This window comes from Musca autumnalis, unplaced genomic scaffold (assembly GCF_047663935.1).
Source record: "Musca autumnalis isolate F117 unplaced genomic scaffold, ASM4766393v1 scaffold_2, whole genome shotgun sequence".
Classification (NCBI taxonomy): Eukaryota; Metazoa; Arthropoda; class Insecta; order Diptera; family Muscidae; genus Musca; species Musca autumnalis.
The window spans coordinates 1,684,384-1,698,124 of NW_027411755.1; the positions used below are offsets into that span (position 1 = coordinate 1,684,384).

Below are 13,741 nucleotides of genomic sequence, written 5' to 3' on the forward strand. Positions count from 1 at the left end.
AGATATTCTGATATGAAATCAACCGCTTAGAATACATGATAATTTTGATATAAGACTTGCAAAAATGTTAAATTCTTTTTTTAGTATTTCGGGAATTACTTTGGCATTTTTATTTACAGTTTTGTGTGGTTTTTTTTATACTGTAGAGTGCAAGTAATACACCCACACATAGATTGGCTTCCGAAACAGACGTCATTTTAAGATTTCGTTTAAATATTTCAGTTGCTCACTAATGCATTGTTCCTCGCAATTGCAACTGTTAATGCATCAGAAATAAATGCGTCAAAAATGCGTATGTTTTGAATGATGTTTTGAAATTCATAAACTAAGACATTTGCAAAACAACTGACGTTTCGGAAGTTAACCTTAGTTAGCCAAATCATTAGTTCCGATAAAAATACATATATTACTTATGCTTACTTATTACAACTTACCTTGTAGTAATCCAGTGTTGAATAGTTTTGGTAGCACGGTACATTATACAACATAGTATGACCGTTGTATAATTCCCGTAACGTCTTTCTAATTGAAATTGTTGGAAAACTCTCTTCTAAACAAGCCACTCGGGGTCGGGATTCTCTAAACTGTGTTCATGCAGCATTTAGTTGTAATTAAAACATGTTTTCAATTAACTTTTCGGGGGGATTTGTGTAATAAGAAAGCACATTGTTATCATTGTAAATATTATTCCATGATTATAATTATATCCTCAACTCTGCTGTCTGATAGCTGATGCTTTGCAAATTGACACATTTGCTACTGCGGTAGTTCTATTTTAGCATAAATTAATGGCAATTAAATTCAATTTAGTCAAACAGCCAATTGGTAAATTCGACACCCGTGTTGACAGCTGTTTGAAAATGTTGCAAGTTGTTGTTGTTGTTAGTTTTATTTTACGTTCGGCATACGTATGGCGGCATAAACATGCATATCACTAATTTTATGGTCACAATAATTTAAATGTTTACATTTGTTTCGACTAATTTGTGTGTGCATTTTAATGCTTCCAATGTCGCTTGTTATAAAAAGACATATTAATATATTTACGAACTCGTTATTTACGGGACAGAAATTATTTCACAACACTTTCGAAACCGACGGCAATTCCATATTGTAATAAAAAATCATAAAGATGCAAACACTTAAATGCCAATAAAACTACAAAGCCAGGCTTTTCTAAATTTCTTCCTGACATTTATGGTAAATATTAAAATTTATCGGCGCTACGATTAGGACTTAAGGGAAATAAAAATTGGTTTGTCCACACTAATTGGTAATAAAACGACGACAACGAGCGGTCGATAATCATTATCGGTCTTATTTTGTACGTGTATGTTTTGTTAACGATTACGTATTAGCCGTAACTTTTCAACTGATTCGCATCTGAATATTCGCATATAATTTGCCCAAGCTTTTTAGGTGGTGTTCGTCAACAACAACAGCACATGGACATAATCATGTATACAACGCCAAAACACTGCAAAGACGAGTACCTATGCGGCATTCCGCTGAGTGAAACGAGTTAATCCTCATTTAATGTGTGATAAGTACCAATGGTGAGTGGAGCATATGGATGGATTTGGTGGTGGTTGCTTGTTGAAATACACTCAAAACTGCGAATGGCTGCAAAACTACCATCTGCTCTTTTTTAGTGCTCATGTTTGGAAAATATCTCTTTGGTTAAATGAGTAGATGAGTGATTTTCGTTAGGGCAAAAAAGCGCTGCCAGATCATTGTTAGTAAATTTAAATTTTCAAAAATTCATGCAAAAACTGTCCTACAAAAATAACAGGTAAGAAAACGTTAAGTTCAGCCGGACCGGACCTTTTATACCCTCCACCAAAATTAAATTGTACGAGAATGGAATAATTAGTGTCCTTTCATCTACGAAAGTACTTAGCTCCGCATCATCAACGAAGACTAATTACCAAATTTCAACCATTTTGGTGGGATAATGAAGCTAAAACCTTCAAAATACCGAATATCGGGAGGTACCGTTCTATGGGGGCTATATGAAGGCGTGTACCTATACCAACAAATTTCAGTTGGAACGATTTTTTATATCCTCAACGAAGACGAATTACCAAATTTCAACCATTTTGGTGGGATAATGAAGCTAAAACCTTCAAAATACCGAATATCGGGAGGTACCGTTCTATAGGGGCTATATGAAAGCGTGAACCTATAACAACAAATTTCAGGTGGAAAGTTCTATACAACGATAATTAAATACCAAATTTCAGCCATTTTGGTGCGATAATGAAGCTAAAACCTTCAAAATACCGAATATCGGGAGGTACCGTTCTATGGGGGCTATATTAAGGCGTGGACCTATACCAACAAATTTTAGGTGGAACGTATTATATCCTCAACGATAACTAAATACCAAATTTCAGCCATTTTGGTGGGGTAATGAAGCTAAAACCTCCAAAATACCGAAAATCGGGAGGTACCGTTCTATATGAAGGCGTGGACCGATACCGACAAAATTCTGGGGGAAAGTTTTATACCCCTAAAGAAGACTACGTACCCAATTTCAGCCATTTTGGTAGGATAATGAAGCTAAAACCTTAAAAATATCGAAAATCGGGAGGTTCCGTTCTATAGGGGCTATATCAAAACGTGGACCGATATATCCCATTTTCAATACCAACCATCCTGCAAGTAATAAAAATCTCTGTACCAAATATTGACTCTCTATCTTTAAAATTGCGAGCTGTATCTTGATTTCAACAGATAGACGGACATGGTTAAATCGACATAGAATAGTATGCTGATCAATAATATATATACTTTATAGGGTCCCCGACGAATATTTCGATGTGTTACAAATGGAATGACAAATTTAATTATACCCTCCATATGGTGGAGGGTATAATAACTATCCAGGAGAGATGCGCTCATTACATTACCTATCACTGTCATTTGCCACCGTATCCATATTGGTTCCGGATCGACAGACTTGTATTAACCCGGGAATAGTACAGAGTATAAAAACTAAATCTATAAGACATTTTATAGTGTTTAGAATGATACAAATATGCGCACCGTATTAACTCGATGTGGTCTATAACACATAGGACCGAATTGGGTCTATTAAGATTTCATTAACAATTGAACTGTTTGATCGCACATACAGCGAGTTAATGATAGACTTTTTTTGAATAGGACAAAAATATAAGACGAGCGGTTCAATAGTTTTCGAGTTAGAGTTGCCACCGATTTCCATTTAGAGAAAAACGCGTTTTATGTTTTTATTCCACATGCAAAACACAACGGATTCTTCCCTTTTCACGCTCATATCTCAGTAATTTTTTTCCGATCGACTTGAAGTTTTGCCACTATCTCTATGCTACTTCTACTTCAAACCAAAGCAATAACAAATTGTTCGTTGATTTCCAGATCTTGAGTTTGATTTCGTTTTTTTATATACATACATACAGTTTGTCAAGTAACTTTTCAGGTATTAATTAGTGAAAATGACAAATAGTTGTGATAAAAATGTCGGGCTTTTTGCAAAAATTAGTTGGTCAACTTGTTTAAGACCAGATTGAATGTATAAATACAAAAATAACCCACATAGTTCAACAAAATAATCAAAACTAATAATTACCTGTAATGCAAGGCATCAAGGCGTTTTATTCTTAATAAGGACTAACTACCAACAAGTAACAACAGTATAAGGTATGGGATATCCCTGGTAAGAGGGTTACCATATGGACCAAGGGGTACCAGTTCATATTACATGAAAACAATGCCATGGAGGTCGCAACTATGACGTTTTTGAGTTTTTTAGTTCACCAGGTTGGATTGCCATCAATTACAATTGCAGCAGAACTCGATCAGGGGAATTGCCTGATCGACTAAAAGAATACCAGTAGTGCGATCCTAAAACTCATTTTTTGAGTTGCCAACGAAAATTTTCAAAAAAGTTCAAATAAAAGTTGACATCACTCTAGCTATCGTTAGAACTTTACGACTGTTTTTTTATTCGTTGTTAACTTATCGAAAAACATCGGTAATTACCGAAATTATAAGCATTTTAATTTTTACAACAATTGTCGGTAACTCAAAAAGTGATTTAGAGAATCGCACTACTGGCCATATTAGCAGTAAACGAGACCACCTAGGTGCATGAACAAGGCCTAAAGTGGTTTATTTTAATGAAAATTAATTAAGAGATACGAATATTTTACGAAATAGTACAAAGTAGCACATTTCGAGACTAATATTCCTTATGGGTACTTTACACGATATGTTATTTGTGTTGTCACTTCGCATATACATTTTGTATATAAAAGTGACAACTCATATGTAAAAACATATCGTGTGAAGTACCCATTAGGAATCCGTTGGGTAGACATTTCGGCAATTTTCAGAAATGCTTACTACGATCTATTGGAGACATTTCATGTACTCTGAAGTAATACTGTGACATATTTTGCTAGGTGACGGGAAATTATGCTACAGTGTTATCGTGGAAAAGGGAATGCCCTTTATCTGGGGTTTTGGGGTTTCCTGGTTTTTATCATTCCCGGAAAACGGGAGTACGAGATTTCCCGGGAAATTTTGAAATACGAGGATTAATCAATGTTTCCGTGATTTTTCCATCTTCCCATAGTTATATATATGAAATACAATACCAGTTCCATTTGTTAGAGACCCAGAGCAAATTTTCCCAAAAGTTCAGTTCCGAAAAATATCTGACACGTTTGCGCCTTAGTCACCATGTTGTCCGGATTCAGCCCACACTGACCATTTCCATTATTCCAATCTAAGGAAATCGCTCGATGGAAAGAGGTTTAGCTCAAACAATGAAGTTATTTACAAATTCCTCAAAAATCTTATGTTTTGAAAAACTATGTTCTTATGATTAAGATTGCTTCAAAAACATGGGACTTTAAAATAGAAAATATTCTTTCGCACATACATATGTATATGAAGCAGGACAAAAATGCGTCGCACAGAGTTGCCGCTTCCTTGTAAACGTGGACAAAAATAGAAGGAGTTGACCTAGGTCGATGAATTTTTATACATGTACTTATGCGGGCATAGGAATAAAAAATTCCCATTTTGGTCCATATCGGTTCAGATTTGGATATATCCCCCATATAACTTAGCCAATTTTAATTGAACCGCCTTCAAATTTAATATGCGATATTTGCTTGGGCCTCTGATCAGTTTTACCGATTTTGTTAAAAATCGGTTCATATTTGGATATATAAAACGAAGCAGTCAAATAAAGTGAATTTATCCACTGAGGCAAAACAAGGATTCTTGCTCCTTTCGTACAAATTGTTTATGATGATATGGTTGTGGCTCCGAGAATCGGATTTTATAGGATGTAAACTTTGCATTTTTTAATTCGAAAGGGATGTCTGTTTCATGTACCAAATGGTCGAAACTGCAATTTGCTGCAATTTTTAGATACACTCCATGAAAGAAGCGAAATTCGTGAGTTTTGTATAACACGTTACTGTTTCAATCAACATAACGGTACTTTATGTATACACATTATATGTAAACTTTTTTTTATAAATTGCAAGACTATCGACCACTCTATTCAAAAGTTGTGGAATATGTCAATAACTTCTATAAAAAATTTCCATGAACATGGGTTTCTTTTTTAAATACATTTTAGTAAATGTCACATACGAAAAATGTTCTATGTTTAACGAGCTATAACTTTATAGTAACACCAAATATCGACAACATCTTTGAGGTTTGTCCTATTTGAAGTGTTCTCAATAAAATAAAACCATAAAATTATAAAAAAGTCAAGAACACATTTTTCGAGTTTTGTCCACTGAGGCAACACTGTGCGTCGTTATAGTCCAAGTTTTGGTGGGGCTCGTCTTTCTCCCCGAAAAAAAAATTTTGGATTCACATCACGGTGCTCTTTGACCAACTTAAAATGAAAGGAGCTTACACCTGCGAAGTTTTTGCGGATTCTGAAACTACAATGTTCATAGATGATAAAGACCAAAAAAAAAACAAACAAAAAATCACCGGAGCGCTTTTTGAGTAAAGGTTTTTTTTGAGGTTTTCACTATTTTGCTGGGAAACCACAAGTCCTATCAAAATGGAACTGAACAAAATGTTGTAGCAGTAAAAATTATCTACAAGATTGTCCTTTATGATATTTTCGTAGGTTTTACAATTTTTGAGATATAGAATATCAAATTGGGACAATTCACACACTGTATCATCTGCTTATAAAACAATGGCATGACTGCAATTTCCCAACCTAAATTTATATATCTCAAAAATTATATAACCTAGGAAAAAATTACGAAAGCCAATCTTGTAGAGAATTTTGACAGCTATAACTTATGTATCTCAAAAATTGTAAAACCTAGAACCGAATCATAACGGTCAATCCTTTCACAGCTAAAACATTTTCTTTGGTCCCATTTCTAAAGGACTTACTGTTTCCAAGCAAAAAGCCTAAAATATACCTATAAAATGTGAACCTTGACCGCGATTTATTTAAAAATTCCTCCAAAGATTTTGTTTCCCGGGAAAATCCCGTAGCCAAAAAACCGAGAATTCCCGGGTACTCTTTTAGTGGATCTGCTGTAGGTAATATTTATTGAAATTGATGGCAGTCCAAAAAAAAAAAAAAAAAAATTCGAATTATTCCATTTGAAATTTGAATTATTCCATTTGTAATTCGTTTTATTTTCTTTGTAATTCTAATTATTTGATTTGGAATTCGAATTATTCCATTTGTAATTCGATTCTTCTATTTGTAATTTCAAATGGAATAATTCGAATTACAAATAGAATAGTTCGTATTACAAATAAAACAATTCGAATTTCAAATGGAACAATTCGAATTACAAATGCAATAATTCAAATTACAAATGGTATAATTCGAATTTCAAATGGAATAATTCGAATTACAAATCGAATAATTCAAATTACAAATACAATAATTCGAATTACAAAAGGAATAATTCGAATTCCAAATAAAATAATACGAATTACAAAAGGAATTCTCCAATTATAAATAAAATGTTACGAATTACAAATAGAATAATCGAATTACAAATGTAATGTTGCGAATTAAACTGGTATTTTTCGAATTACATGTGAAAAACGTGTATTTGTCATTTTTCAGTAATTACTGCATTAAAAGTTTTCTACTCCCATAGCTTTTTCTAAGAAATATTTTTAGGTTGTGGTATTGCTCAAACGTCGATAATAACCAGTCATGTGGACATTGTCCAGCATCATATATGTACATGATTAAAGAGTTTTACTATTAGTGGTATATTGCGTCCATCTATTAGTTTCAACACTTCTGAAGGGATTTGATTAGGTCCTGTAGATTTTTTTCTTTAAGCGCTACAATTGCTTGTTCCACTTCAGACTCCGTTATTAAATTTCCAGAAATATCTATATGTTTTCGTTATTTTTTAATCACAAAAATATAATTAAATGGAATAAGTGTTAATTTAACCATTAATTTTGAGAAAAAAGGTCAAAAAGTCATAAGCTGTCAAGCTTTTGCTTGCTTTAGCAAACCAACATTCAAAACTAATCGTGTGTACCCAGCTTAAGCATATGATGATATATAAACCAATTAAACCATTAGAAATAACGATAACCGTGTAGATACGAGAGGATTTAGAACAAAGATACGTAGGCTTCCCTCGCACTGTGGTTGAACTTGTAAGGGAAGAGTGGCCAAAAATACTTCCTGTGCAGATATCAATACTAAAATTTCAGTAAAGGTTAGTTTAACAACACCAGTAAAAAAGCAGAAAAAATCAACATCAAAATTTGGCTATCGGTACTCCCTAGTGTTAGAAAACCTTCTAGCAAAAAATTTTTGAATTGGGTCCACGTTTTGATACAGGTCCCCATATAATGGTACCTCCCGATTTTCGGAATTTTGAAGGTTTTATATGAATTATTAATTTGAAATTTTATCCTTAGTATTTTGGATACAAGTTCCAAAGATGCGGAAGATGCAGCTGATAATTTGTAAAAAGAATCTTTAGACTACTACTGACTTAACAAAAATCTTTGCAGGAAGCAGGGGGAACATAACTTAGACTTTACATGAAATTTAATTATACTGAAGAAATGACATTACAAAAATCCTTCAATCAACACACGTATTCAATAATGAATTCAAAAAATTAACAAACACAAAACTGCATAAAAATTAAGTTAATACATTGTTTTTCAATATTCGAATTAAGTTTTGTCAATATAGAGTTCATTTAGTTTGATATTAATATTTTACTTTCACTTAACTTTTGCACTGAATTCATCTCAAAACACAACCTGTTAAATTTTCTCTTTTTTGATGCTATTCTCAAAGAGTACAGTAAGAAGTAATTCATAACAAATTTATTTTATCATGATATTGGTAGCGATCAGTAAAATTTTGCAACACTGTCAGTTCGTTTTGAAAACCATTACTCTCTATAATAGAGGGTAATAAATGAAGTTGAGCCATTGGGGGAATACTCCAACTCAAGCAATCACATGAGATTGAATCTTCAACAATAAACAAAACAAACAAAAAACAGCGGAGGCACGCGCAGAGGAACTTTGTTAAAAACAAAATTCCAACAACAACAACCTCACAGGCAACTGTATTGATGTTCTTTTCAACTCACAGAACTCGATGAATTCTTAGTTGATACGTGCTGACATGTTGCAGAATATTTTGATTTTGGTGTTTCTTTGGAAAAGCCGAAAAGTGAGTGTGATTCTCATTCATATGGGAATACTAGACACTTAAAGAGTTCTGGTTTTCTCTAAAAAGGCATCATTTCAAAAACTGAGAAGCCAATTTATAATTCTTTTCGCCGGGATGAAATCATGATATTGGTAGCGATCAGTAAAATTTTGCAACACTGTCAGTTCGTTTTAAAAACATTACTCTCTGTAATAGAGGGTAATAAATGAAGTTGAGCCATTAGGGGAATACTCCAACTCAAGCAATTTTAGAGAAACTTAACATGTTAGGAGTACTATATATGAACACATTTGGTACTAAAAATTAGACTTCACAATGATACTTCTACGATATTATACCAATTATTTTTTAAAATGTGGCACCATTCAATAGCTGTTAAAATGGCAATATGTACCATGTAAAACAAAATGAGCATGTTGATAAGTCACTCAACTTGATCAACTTGATTCACCAACACATCCAAGTGCTGGCATTTTTCGCAGTATTCTTTTTCTCAGCTACTCTCAAATTGTTCAAATTTCTTTTGTGTGTTTGTTTGTATCTGAATATGTTGTTGCTTTCACTACATTCTTACTACCTTCATTATTTTAGCCGTCATATCTACAACAAAGGAGAAAGAAATGTTTACATTGGGGCGGGATTTATATGCTCACTTTTAGCCACTTATCGACAATTTTTGTTGCTTTATAGCAATTTAAAGTCATTTCATATTAAAATTGAAAATTTTCAATAGAATTTCCATTCTTAAAGTCAAATAAATTATTGCAGATGTATGTATGTATTTATTAGACTAATCACTATCATCGTTTGTCCCTTAGTGACATGTATTAAAGCCAATCTAAATTTTCGAAAGTGTTTGTACACAAATCAATGTATTGGTACATACGTATTCAAATGTGAGAGTGTTTGCAGGAATATAGAAAATCAATCAGCTGGATAAACTTCCTTTAATATCTAAAATTTCTACGAAATGTTGTTTAATAGCCTTCTAAGAATTTTATAAAATGTAAAGATTTAACCCTTTCTGTCATTATATGTATACACATAGGTACTCAATATTTTTGTATTACTTGCACCTGTAAAAATGATAAATTCATAGGCAATACTGACGAAACACTTTATTGTTTTTTAATGATGAATCTAAAGAATGATGACTTCCTATAATGACATTTTAAGCTTTTATTTATGTTTACAAAGAACTGTAAGTAACCTTTCTCTCTATATGTAGGAATTTTATACACTTACTTAACTTACTTAAATATCAATCACGAGGTTTTGCCTTCAATGGGTTAACCTAATTATTTTTTCGAAAAGGAACATTTTTCCAAAAATGGCTTTGGGACCTTCAACATAGTATGTTAGTTAAAAAAGAAAATATGACAAAACTAACCGTTTTTAATCATTTCAATGATACATGGCTTATTGACTTTTTGCCCTAAACACTTGATTGGGCGCCACAACAAGCAACTGTCACCAGTAATTAATTTCACCTATTTAATCACAGACTGAAGAAGACACATTTAAAACTGCTGGTCTTTAGGAAATCATCGCCACAACGACGACAACAATAACCAAAAACCCTGCAATATCGAGACGACAGTCAACAGCATCCCATATTGATACATGAATATGGTTTTTTTTTACGAAAAATTTACCACGGAAAGGGTTACTCTTAACGGCACTGCCAACAACTACAACAACTTCGTTTGGGGTGGGTGCAATCACTTGTATTAATTTCGTATTAACAAAAAAGTCACCAACCATAACATCCCATAACGGCGACATCGACAGCAAACCGCCACAGTCGAGCAAGAATACTTGACCATTTAGGCCAATATTGAATATGGGATGCGATCAAGCTAAGCCATAAGGCTTCTTTCTTTCTTTAAAATTCATGTACATACATATAAGTCACATATTGTCTACCTATTATGAGTTGATACCAAAAACTAAATCCTCCACAAACAAGATAAAGTTAACACAGCGAATAACAGCTGAACAAAAGGGGACACCAGACTTGAAATGACCAACGTAATGCAAGAAACATAACAACGAAACGAAACATTGAAAAGCAGGGAGACGATCCTGGAGCTCTGGAGACAACACCAATTTGAAAAGTCGTATAACAGCAGGCAACAGCAGACGAGACGAGAGGCATATACAGTAAGTTTTACCAGTCAAGAACAAAAAAGTGGCGTCAATGATTTTCGTTTTTGTTGTTTTTGTTGGGGTTTTGATTGTGAAACAAAAGAAATTATTAAAACAATATTTTTACACGTATGATTTGCTTTAAGAAATTTCGTTATGATGGTGGTCAATATAATTTATAATTGTGTTGCGTCCAGCAAAAATCTGACAAATTTTATTTTCATTAAATTCATAGGATTTTGAAAGAGTGCCCTTAGATAACTTCGCAAGGGATAGTATATGCCTAGTATTCATGGCTATATCACACCATATGCTTTTACACATTAATTAAAATAATACAAAATAGTTTTAAGATTTCCTTGGCACATGCTAATTGTAACTGTTCAAACATTATATAAGTCTCAATAAATATATCTTGAATCTTGACCAACTGATGTCATACACGTGAAAAGCATATGATGTGATATAGCCATTAATAATTTCTCCAATATTGTTTAACATTTCATATGAAACAAAACGGAGGTTATATTTACATTACATCAGTATCATACACATTTGGCTTTTATAAATCGTACTGAAGAAGATCTGTGGCGAGATCCGAAACCATAGTCTTCCATGTCATTCCCCTTGGTAAGTAATGTCATATTTTCCGCTATTTAACTAGTCCCTTTTAATAAATTATTAAAATAAAAATTTAGGGATTTAGCCACTCTCAAACATAAAAAGTCAGTTTATCGTAAAAAATACGGCATGCAAACAAAAAAATCCAAAACACGGGAGTTTTTATGTTATATTATTGAGCCAATTTAAATTGCATTTTTATTTATTTATTTTATTTTATTATTTTTTTTTTTGTTAACGTACCAAAAAATTATTCAAAACCCTTTTGGATTGATTATTACATTCATGGAAATACTCATTTTCGTTTGCCATTGCCCACACATTATTATTTATTTTAAACTTGTTGCAGTACGTCGTTATGTTGTCTGTCATCCTCGTAATACCCAAACAAAAAATGTTTTAAAATGAACTTTAACCTCATTTAAAAATACCACAAATTCTTCAGCTGTGAAAAATAATGACTTAATTTACCCTCTAAAAACATTTAAAACACTAACCATAATTTAACCTAATTTAATTAAATATTCATTTTCCACACGACATTAATTTCCTATACACCCACCCATCCAACCAACAACACAACACTACTATGCAACAAAATCTCCCCCAAAATAAATACACTCTGCTGATCCGATGGCAAATATTTAAACAGCCATTTTGAAAATTCAGTTTTTCCTTAGCAAACAATATTGAATAGAAGAAGGAATATAACAAACAAAGAAATCCCCCTTCTTCCCCCACCAATTCGCCTTATCCGTCCAGTAAGAGCAACTGTTGCCACAACAACCAGCCCCATACCTAGCAACCGCATACCATTGGTGCTAACCTAAGGATGTTCCTTTGGAATTAGTGTCGGATTCTGCGCATTTCCATAACACTCAATTAGTAATTGAAACGACGTCTCCTGAGTACAATTGGTAGTGACGACTGGTCGAATGAAAGAATAACTAGAACAAAAAAACGTGTGCTGCATATATTACGGCCCACAACAAATAAAACGTCCTTTGTAGCACGACGTCCAAATGATAGCATTTTTGAACAGAAATGTAGAGATTTAAGCGAAAATGTGAAACGGGAAACTTATGTCAGATTACTGTAAAATCGCTTGTTTACATTGTTGAAAATTTCCAAGCAATTAAAAAATAGGTCTATGCTTGATATGGAAGGTGCACCAACATTTGGACCTTTATCGGTTATTTTTTCGGCAAGAAATTCCAGAAATACCGAAAAACACAATCGGTTGAATAAAAAATATATAATAAGACTTTCTGAAAAAGGACAAGGACAAATCAAATCTACCAATTCTATTTTTAGCACAATGACCACCACTTTCTTATTTGAAAAGTTTCAAATGACGGGAATACTCAGGAGACATAGCCAAAAATGTTCTGAGGGCCGGTGAACATTTTCGAGCTTCTTACATTAGCAGAAGTTAGTAAATGTGAAATTTTTTAGTCATGAACAATTAATCATTTTCTGATAGAAAACCAAAAAAAAAAAGAAACGACACGTGTCTCGACGTTTTTTGCCATTACTTGAACTTTGCGAACATGGCCCCAAACACTTAAGGCCTTGATGTCAATAGGGATCATTTTGTCGGGCTCAAATATTCCAAACCTGTAAAAATTATGATTTACTCTCGAATGCATTGATATAGTACAACTACGGCGGATGAACTAACCACACTATTGTAAACCAGTGTCTGTCTCGAGGCGAGCTGCCTTTACAAGATGGCAGCAAATTGGCACTATGTGCCCACAATTTGGCGTAAAATCAATTAATAACAAGTAAAAAAGTATCAGTCGGCTTTGTCGACAGAGATATACCCTCAGCCTATGTGAATTGAAATATTAATCTACGGACAGATCGAATATACATATTTCGGGTCTTTTCTGAATTTTGTGGCCATTTTGTACCTTTGAACTTGCCGACGATAATTTGGATTAGGATTAAAGTTTTGCGGAGGGGCTACTTAAAGGAATAGACGACATAGGAAGTGGATCTGATTTTGAGAGTCATATCTTTTTGATACATATTGGGCACACTAGTCATTTCAGTGGGTCATCTTGTAACTTTTGGGTCTTATAAATATGCCAGGAAGCATGGACTTGTCCACGGAAAACATAATATGACTGTAAACAGCAGGACCACAATGAAAAGCATCGGAATTCATTTCCAAAGCATCTTCGAAGAGACCCTAAACTGCATATCGACACGAATGTTGAACTTTTGTGGGGGAGGTACCCTAAGGGG

General features: G+C 33.4%; 2 protein-coding genes across 2 annotated transcripts in view; one reads left to right on the forward strand and one right to left on the reverse strand.

Annotated features, from left to right (window-relative positions):
• The window catches only part of LOC141393504 (protein phosphatase eya-like), a 65,899-nt gene extending 64,337 nt beyond the window's left edge, over window positions 1-1,562 (reverse strand). The window contains exon 1 of the mRNA XM_073966526.1: window positions 435-1,562. Within this exon, the coding sequence (XP_073822627.1) occupies window positions 435-488 (54 nt within the window). The 5' untranslated portion in view covers window positions 489-1,562. The remainder of the gene's footprint in view (window positions 1-434) is intronic.
• LOC141393505 (uncharacterized) overlaps window positions 1-13,741 on the forward strand; it is a 231,911-nt gene that overhangs the window by 52,202 nt on the left and 165,968 nt on the right. The gene's annotated exons all lie outside the window — the stretch shown is intronic.